At 41.0% G+C, this 9,833-nt stretch overlaps 1 protein-coding gene across 1 annotated transcript; it reads right to left on the bottom strand.

The window, feature by feature from the left end:
• Positions 1 to 234: 234 nt before the first annotated feature.
• LACBIDRAFT_329784 (uncharacterized protein) lies at positions 235 to 3,655 on the bottom strand (the record flags this gene model as incomplete). Its single annotated transcript, XM_001883999.1, has 14 exons — positions 235 to 306; positions 329 to 347; positions 424 to 1,031; positions 1,303 to 1,436; positions 1,636 to 2,055; positions 2,187 to 2,245; positions 2,437 to 2,454; positions 2,675 to 2,732; positions 3,042 to 3,055; positions 3,103 to 3,182; positions 3,232 to 3,303; positions 3,365 to 3,372; positions 3,510 to 3,564; positions 3,611 to 3,655. The coding sequence occupies 14 exons, from the start codon at positions 3,653 to 3,655 to the stop codon at positions 235 to 237; spliced, it is 1,662 nt and encodes a 553-aa protein (XP_001884034.1).
• Between the last annotated feature and the right edge of the window lie 6,178 nt (positions 3,656 to 9,833).

Below are 9,833 nucleotides of genomic sequence, written 5' to 3' on the forward strand. Positions count from 1 at the left end.
CTCCAGGAGTGAAAAAAAGACAAGCAGGACAGTTCCAAGTGAGATTTTAGGGTTAAATGTATGTAGTCAAAATAAATCGACTAAAAGCCTAAAATGGGTTATTAGGAAAGGGTGTGGTTGTTGACCCTGAGGCCAATACACAAGAAACAAATGCAAGCCATACAAGTAGCCAACTTATTGGTGATGTAGCCAATGTATAACATTTCAAAGAAAATCCAGCAAGAAAAAGGTCATTTATGAATCCTGCTGCTGTTGGTCCAGTAACTGATATGAAAAGTTGGAGTGCAAGACATAACAGCAGCCAGACTAAAGTTGAGACAACCATCACATGAGGCTTCACTAAGTATCTGAAAATTTTCACAATCAAAGATTAGATTTCTATGTCCAAAAAATCACATATGTAACAATCTTATCCCAACTTACTCATCTGATTTCTCTGACTTCCTGTTCTTCCTGTTCTTCTTGTTCTTTTTCTCCTTCTCCTTCTCCTTCTCCTTCTCCTTCTCCTTCTCCTTCTCCTTCTCCTTCTCCTTCTCCTTCTCCTTCTCCTTCTCCTTCTCCTTCTCCTTCTCCTTCTCCTTCTCCTTCTCCTTCTCCTTCTCCTTCTCCTTCTCCTTCTCCTTCTCCTTTCCAAGTCCCTTCAATAAGCTTGCAGCAACAGCTTCTTCAACAATCTTAGCCTTTCCTTTTGAAGGCTTTCCTCCCTGATCCATCCATTCTTTCAACATCTTCAGAGTGTACTTTACATCTATTCCCCAAAGGTCCTCTGCATCCTTGCTGTCAGCATCATGTTGTAGCCACTTGACCATTTCTGGAAAGTGCTGTAAAACTCTACTGAACATTGGATGCCAAACATTGCTCCACTGGCTTTTTCCAATAAACAGCTCAGTAACCTCCTTCTCAGTAGGTGTTTTTTCAGGCCACTGCTTGACCTGGCACATGTCGTTAAGAGCTTTGGTGACTGCAAGATAGCAAGAAAATTGCTCTGGGAGGGACTTAGCAGCTGTTGTACATGTAAGGTTCATTGGAACCTTGAGAATATGGAGAAGACTTATTTCATATGCAGTAAAAGAAGTTTGACCAACTGAGTCCTCAGCATCTGCAGTTAATGGTTCAATGCTGCCAGATTGGATGTCCCCTGATGTAGATATGGAATGTGTGCAAGAGTGGGAATGAGGAATAGATCCACCTCAGAGTGAACAAGCATGAGAAGGAGCAATAGAGGAAAAAGAAATCCCAGGCTCAAAAGAACTCTAAAAAAAAAGAATTCTATAATATATCAGAATAGTAGATAACACTTACAACAAGAATGTGAAGAGTTGCTTTCCCATCAGAATTGTCGAATAAAATACTGTCATTTATCTCGACTGCACTATCATAGAGACCTTTGGCAACCCAAAGCCCATCCAAAGCATCATAAACAAGAATATGATTTCCTAAAGAAAGTTATCTTCAAATTTAGAACATTATATTTCATAAATAGCTTACAAGTGATGGGTGGCCAACAAACAGCTACTTCCTTCAGAACTGGCCCCAAGTTTAAGTTAACAGTGACAGGAACCTTTAGGCTAGATTGCATTTTAGTGAAGTCAAGTTCAACAGGGTCCAAAGGTGATACATAGATTTTCACAACACCCTTGACCTTTTCTACATTAGAAGAAATATGTAGTTCGTCATTGTCAACAGGGTTATAATATTGACCCATAGCCTGATTCCACAAAATGGCACCTGTAGCTCTAGAAGAACCCTCAGGACAAGGAGGGCTTTCCATGGTGACATCAGGCTCATTAGCAGGCGTTGAAGGTCTCTGGGTTGTGATAGCAATAGAGGTGGGAGTGGGCATATTTAAGTTAGTGGTGGTGTCAGAACTTAGGGCATTATGTGGACCAGAATCAGTAGTGGAAATAACAGCAGAAATAACAGAAACAGGAGGAGCAGGAACAGAAACAGCAGGAGAAGGAACAGAAACAGCAGAGACAGCAGCAGAAATATCAGAGACAGCAGAGCAGAAGCAGCAGAGACAGCAGATACAGCAAGAGAGGCAGCAGATAAAGGCTTTCCATCCAGGTAGTGCAACTGAAATGCCTCTTTTGGAAAGAAGCTTCATAGTGCTTTAAATACTTCAATATCATGATTTTAATATCTGAAACTAAAAAAAAACTCACTGAGTCTGGTGTTTGACTCACTTGGCTTCTTCTGCTGCCACCTCCGCATTTTCTGTGCACTTGTCTTGCATGCCTTTTTGCTAAAAATTTAATTGAGAAAATGTCAATGTAAATTCAAATAATTTTATACCCCTTGTTCAAAATAACATTCTTCTCCCCCTCTTCCCCACATGTCTGGGTTTATTGATATCCACCTCATCCTCCAGCTTAGCAAGAGCTTTGCAAAGAAGGTAAGCAAGGAGGGGGTGATGATGATGGGGTGGTCACTCACCATTCAACAGCACCCATGCTAAATAACGCCACTTGCATCATTTCAGAAACAAATCATCTGCCAAGCCTGATATTCTACTGTGACTATGCATCTATAGGCAGCTACAGCTCTACCAGAGTCTACTAGACCTAGGTAGCTGTCAGTAAAATTGAAAATTTATGGATGGCTACATAATAACAACAATTCTTTCCAGCCAAAATGCCTTTCCAGATGCCAGTTTGTCCCCAATATACCTTACTGAGGATTGAGAAGCAAAATTAGGAGAATACCAATCTGAGTGAGCTGGGAAATGGAGACTGATTTAGCAGGCAGCTCATGTAAGGTCCAACAATGATGTGTGAATATTCCAACATTTTCATAGAGTCCATTTTCTGATGCCTTTCTCTTCAGAAGTGCACATTGCTGAAGAAGTGAACTTCAATGGCAAAAGGCCTCATTGTCCTTAACAGTGTTGAAGAGATCACCCACTGCAAGATTCTAATATTTTGGGAAGTAGTTCATATTGACCGTCATGGCATATTATGAAAAGAATAATATGGTGTAATTAGAAGTGAACTGAGAAACAAGTTAGAACTTGAAAGCCAGAATACCAATTTAGAACTTACAGTGAATTGGGTCACTGCTTCATGTCAAGTTGATGATCCCAGCTGTACCAACTTGTGTCACTCCTTCTTGAGTATCCCTCCTTCAACACTGTCACTCTTGCACTTCTGAGATTCCAATTCTTTGATCTGTGGAAGCTCCTCCTATGCACACAAGGTCATCAAACAGCAAATTTACTTGATATCTACACACCATGAGCACTTGGTTTTTGGTCACTAAGCTCCCAGAACTTTCAGTGACATCTTCAACTTTTGATAATTCAGGCTGGACAGCTGTCAGGGTATCTTTGGGAGGGAGCTCTGACAATAATTGATATAGAACTCACCCAAAGGCCTGTATTTAAAAAGGAAAGTCACCAGATATTCAATGACCTTCATTATGCTTTTTGGTCCTTTTTCTTTCAATTGAACTTCATCCCCAAGGCTAAGGACATTATGTGACTTTCAAGCACATGAATATTCAGAACTCACCTGGTAACATGGACAATGCTTTTCTCTGAGTGCTTGTAGACCTTGTGGGGCAGAGCTGGTGGCTTCTTATAGCGAGTTAAGCATCCTCCCATGAAACTAACCTGGTCGATACTCAATATAATTTCACCAAGTTCTGGAGGCACCATGATGGAATTGTTGTCATCTACTTACTCCAGTGGTTAGCTCTCAGAATAGTTGGAAATTATTGTATTGACCAGTGAACTCTACTTTTGAGAAGATAAAGGGTTTTTCTGTGGTTGCTGTAGTTTGTGCCCCATGTTCCCTATGTGTATGGGATTTTGATGATGGACCTAAGTAGGACCCATGAATTGTGAACCCATCTATGATGGTATCTGAGGTGGTAGGAAATGAGCAGCCATCGTTTTTCCAACATATTGCAAAGTTCTATGTTTGTGGTGCAAATCAGGGACATGTTGGATGAAGAATAAATGGTAAGGAGGAACTTTTCCTTCCCCACCTCAGAGGGAATCCAGCATGTTACTTTCTTTCCATCCTCTGAATATCTGGTAATTCATTATTGTCCACAGTGATCCATGCCTTATGAACTCCAAGTTGAAGCATGACAATCCACACGAGAAAAGAGAAATACTACCAAGTAGAAGAATGAGCAAAGAGTGAGTCGAACATGCATGTGTCACAGTCCCAGCCTCACAAACGATATACGACACCCTAAAGATGCTGAGAGCTATGGCGGATCAGTTACAAAAATGCATCTTCAAGACCTGGTCACCTTTGTTTACAAGTATAGACCATTGGGTGGGTTCACTCTTTGCTCATTCTTCTACTTGGTAGTATTTCTTGGTGAGCTCAGCAAGAATTCCAGGGGGACAATAAAGACCTCCGTTCAATGGTCCTTGTTTGCAGACTGGTGTGTGGGCACATAGGTGGCCACTTTGCAAGGCCTTGTCATCGGCACAGGTACAAGGTGGCATGGATGAATGGTCATTCTTGTGGGTGGTGGTCGTGGTGTTGTGGTGGCAGTGGTGGTTGGAAGGAAAGAAAGTGACATGGTAATGCCAGATCTGGAACATTACAGGTCGTAGGGCACGAGGGTGGGTTGTATAGTGTTTATGTTTAGTGTATATTAAAGCCCTTATAGCTTAGTTGGTTAGAGCATTGTACCTGTTCCTATGGTCTTGAGTTCAATTCCTGTTATGGCAAAATTTATTCTGACTTTGTCAAACTTGTGAATTTTAGGAGAGATTTCTAGTGAGTCAATTTACAAGATTGTTTTCTTGGAATGTTAACTGTTCATCTCCACATAGATGTGGTAAATATGCTTACAAAAACATCCTGTTGAAACCACTCATTCCTGTGCTTCGAGTGGGAACTACCCTGTTATACATGTCCATCACATCTATCACAGCCCAATCATTTGATCTCATGTGTAACCCTTCATGGGATACATCAGGAAAATCACTTCTTCCCTTAGGGTATCCAGGGTATACCCTGGATACCCAGAGGCTGTCACAGAACTCAGGGCATCAGGTTACCCCCAGGTACAGGTTCCTTTTTTTAATTTCCCAGGAGCAACCTGGGGTTGTCCTGAGATGCACTGAGGTTGTCCTGAGGTGCGCTGAGGTTGTCCAAGGGTGGCATGAGCTGTCCCTAGAGAGCCCTGAAGCAGACCTTATGCTACTTACTTGGCCTTCAATTTTTGTCACCCCACTATACTCAAATATATAAAATGTATATTAAATGTATTTAAGCGGTGTAAAACAACATTCTTGTCTCTTGTATCACTTGTATTTCCCCAAGCACACATGGAGGCATCTTTGCTGGCTGTTACCTTGGCATCACAGACCCCCAAAATACCTATGCCAGCCACAAGCATCCATAGCAAATGTGCTGCCCCATAAACGAAGCTCATTTCCTTCTCCTAGCCTGCTATCACCTTTGTCCCCATTGAATACTGCATTCTGACCTCAGAAAATGGACCTGTTCATTTGTCTAGATAAGGTTGGGCCCACAGGCATGGTCGAAGTGGCATTGAAACCCAGAGATTATGGTTGGTAGGATGGATTGGGTTCAATTATGCTAGGGCCAAGATTAGTCAAGGGGGGAAAGAGAAAAGAGAAGGAGCACATACTGTAGGGTTTCACTCTCCAATTTCCATCCATCCTCCTCACTTGACACTACTGCAATGCCATCAAAGCTGCACCTCTGTGTTGTTCGAAACTCTATTCAACCATCCACATAGGCCATGGTGGACAGTGGGAGCAGTTAGTGAGCATAAGGGTAAAGATGCGAACATACAAACCAGCGTACCTCAATGAAAACTCAACTGTTTCATAAACGGTTTCGTGGAGCATGTTCACAGAGTGCATAGATATTAGAACAAGTCCACACGCATGTGAAATGGACCACAGGGGGGTACTGAGCAGTTGGTGAGCATAAGGGCAAAAATGTGAACATAAAAACCAACTTACCTCCATAAAAACTCAAGCATTTTGTAAATGGATTTGAGGAGTGTGTTTATGGGGTGTGTAGATATTAGAACAAGTCCACACACATGTGAAACAGACCACAGGAGGGGTACTGAGCAGTTGGTGAGTGTAAGGGCAAAAATGTGAACATACAAACCAACTTACCTCCATGAAAACTCAAGTGTTTTGTAAACGGATTTGAGGAGCATGTTCATGGGGTGCATAGGTATGAGAATGAGTCCACACACATGCAAAATGAACCACATGGGGGTGCTGAGCAGCTGGTGAGCATAAGGGCAAAAATGTGATCATACAAACCAACTTACCTCCATGAAAACTCAAGTGTTTTGTAAACGGATTTGTGGAGCATGTTCACAGAGTGTGTAGGTATCAGAAAAAGCCCATGCTCGTGTGAAACAGGCCACAGGAAGGTACTAAACAGTTGGTGAGCATAAGGGCAAAAATGCGAACACACAAACAGACTTATCTCTATGAGAACTCAATCGTTTCACAAACAGTTTTGTGGAGCATGTTCACGGACTGTGTAGGTATCAGAACAAGCCCATGCTCATGCAAAACAGACCACAGGAAGGTACTGAACAGTTGGTGAGCATAAGGGCAAAATGCGACAACACAAACAAACTTACTTGTGGGTTTTTGTTCTTCATTTGTGGGTGATCATCTTCATTTGTGGGTGATCATCTTCATTTGTTGGCTGCTCATTGTGGCAGGGGTATGTAGTTGTTTGCATTAGGCATTGTGTTGTGGTCACAATGGGTGGTGTCGTTGGGGTGTGGTGGTAGTAGTAGTAGTAGTAGTAGTAGTAGTAGTAGTAGTAGTCACAATTGAAGTTGTCTAAGTTTGAAAATGTAAGTTGAACATGTCATGTGACATCCCACAACCATACTGACTTCTATCAATTCACTTCTTACACTTTCTAAGGCAGCTCATAGCTATAACTTCATGAGTTTTGCACCCTTTGGCCTCTATGTAGGCTTATTTTAATTGCTTTATTTATGCGAATCAGCATTAAAAAAATATAGAGTACCTCAGAAACTGTAGCATGAACTATTTGTCCTGTAGTAGAGATGTATCATATATTATATCATCATGGGTTCTGCACTGTTTTATGCAACTTTAAACTTGTTGGAAGCACGCAAATTAGAGCTTTAGAATGGGTCTAAGAGCCCCTAATGTTTCGACATTTATGATGACCCCCGATAACATTTACCATTTTTGTGCAGATTCTTCACTAGTAATTGGTCCATAGCCCTGGGAGTTCTGAACTAAATGCTATGTATATAGATGTGTTGGAACCGACTTAAATGCTGCCTTCCAGTGCAAAAAAGAACACAAAAAACGAATATGTTTTGCAAAATCTTTGTTGTTGCAGTTTTTGTAGGTCAACCAATCTCTGGACAATGGTGTACTTTCTTCTCATTCCAGTCTTATTTTACTCATCATGATTCATATACAATAAGGAATGTTCTTTCTATTGAAATCTAGTATACTAGCAGTTTCAGGTTATCTCAGGACAGTTCAGGTTGCCCCCAAGTTGCCCCAGGACATCCTGTGATGCCTTGTGACACCCTGGGAAAAAGCTTACAAACATGTTTGTCCCAGGAAAAAAGTGATTTTCCTGATGTATGACAACATGGCATTTGGGGATTGACGTCATGTCCCTCAAAGTTCCTTTCACATGACTTTTACCCAGCACCATTGTTGACCTGATTGATAGCATCATTCTATCAGCACTGAACACATTCTGAAGCACAACATATACAATTTAGATATGGTTTCAAATTCTAATTCACACCAGGGAGTTGATCATCTGCCACCACAGATTAAGACTCTCACTGAAAGATGTGGGGAAAACTGCAGTTGATGGGAAACATGCAGTACCCTCTGATATTCAATGTTCTCCCACTGCAGACTTGGATGGAAGTGGGAGCCATACCAAAAGTCTTCTGAGGAATTCGAGAAATTTATCTATATGGTATGATGGCTTTTTATTAAACTTACTCCATCACTAAAAATTTACAATCACAACTCTTTTCAGATTGGTCCTGTTGAGCAGCAGTATGGGAGTGTTCATGACATCGATTCCTGGTAAGTGTTTGAATGTTTAAGCTCTATGATTCAACATGTGTGGACAATCACAATTCTTTCCAGATTGAGCAATATAGGACTGATGACAATACCAACATCAATGACTTCCTGGTGAGTGATTAAGCTCAGGAAGAGTTTTAGAATGACAGTTCCCTTTTGAATCCTCAACCTGTGATGTGACTGTATTCAGAATTCGACAGAGTCTCGTTGCCATCTCCAGCTGAAGTTTGTCAATGGTGGGCTTTGGAGGTGGATCCAACCCAAGCTGACTCTGTAATAAAAAGGTTGAGTCAAATTGGTGCAATGATTTTGTCAGGTTTTTTTCTTGCATGTTTGTTGCCATCAAGCTGATATTTGCTGCTAGCCCAAAATGAAGAAGCAATAAGATCTTGTGATGGATCCAGGGGTTACCAGCAGATGTCTCCTTGCTTCAGGAATTCATTTTCTAGGTCTGAGGATGAACTCACGGATGTTATGGTTTCCTATAAGTTCATGGCAATGAGGTTTGGTGGCAGCATACAAAAGACCACTCTTAATATATCAAAGGCAAACATGTTTTTGAGGGCCTCATGTACTGCAATAGGGATGCTCACTCAATAGCATTTTTAGCAGGATACAGAGATACCCCAAGGCCTTGTGAACATATCTAGGAGAGTACAAAGCATCCAAATCTCAGTCACTATTGAAAGGGAAATGAAACAAACAAATGAACAGGGTTAGTAATAATATATTGATTGCATGATTGAGTGATGATATACCAGAGTCAAATACCTTGTTTGTCAGATGTGTAAAATTAACATGCAGAATCACAATGCAATTACAAATACTACACTTGAAGTATCAGCAAAGGTTACATAAAAGGATCATTATGATAAGCATAAACCAATCAGTATAGCATGCCAGAAAGGCACACCCCTGTACAAGGCAACAGTGTTACATTTATAGTTGATTGAAATACTATACCTGAAGTATCAACAAAGGTTACATAAGAGGATCATTATGATAAGCATAAACCAATCAGTATAGCATGCCAGAAAGCAGATTGGAAGGAGCACAAGTCCAGTGCTTGGATGGAAACCTCCATTTTTCCAAAAGCTGGCCCATTGGGTGATTGGAACCACTTTTCAGATATCAAGACCAAATTTCATGAGGATGTGAAGTTCCATTGTGCTTTGAAAGGGGAGCTGGAAGACCAGAAAGAAAGTATAAAGGTGCTTACTTTACCCTCTCAGCATACTGTATTTCTTCATCATTTTGTTGGTGGAGGTTGGTATGCTATTGTCAACTGTTGTTGTCCATTGTTGTCATTGTGATCCATCATTGTTGTTGCCTGTTGCTGTTGTCATTCAATGATGGTTCACATTCTGCAATGATTCAGTAAGTTCCCATGGTTCAGACGAGAAACAAACATTTTTGAACCATTTGTGAACTGTTTGCTGAATCATTCACCCTGACTCCCCCTAATACTAAATATGTGAGTCCAAGTCAAAACTCTCATGGTTGCCTAATCAAGTTCATGTTGACGTGTCAAATCTGTTCACCTCTGTCTCAACCACAATGTGTACACCTGAACTATGGAGGTCAAAACTGAAGATGAGAAAACCTTCAATATCAAAAAAGTTTGTGGGAATTGATTTTCGACTCACATATTTAGTATTAGGGCGAGTCAGGGTGAATGATTCAGCAAACAGTTCACAAATGGTTCAAAAATGTTTGTTTCTCATCTAAACCATCGGAACTTGCTGAATCATTGCAGAATGTGAACTGT

The sequence above is a fragment of the Laccaria bicolor genome, genomic scaffold (genome assembly GCF_000143565.1).
Source record: "Laccaria bicolor S238N-H82 LACBIscaffold_23 genomic scaffold, whole genome shotgun sequence".
Classification (NCBI taxonomy): Eukaryota; Fungi; Basidiomycota; class Agaricomycetes; order Agaricales; family Hydnangiaceae; genus Laccaria; species Laccaria bicolor.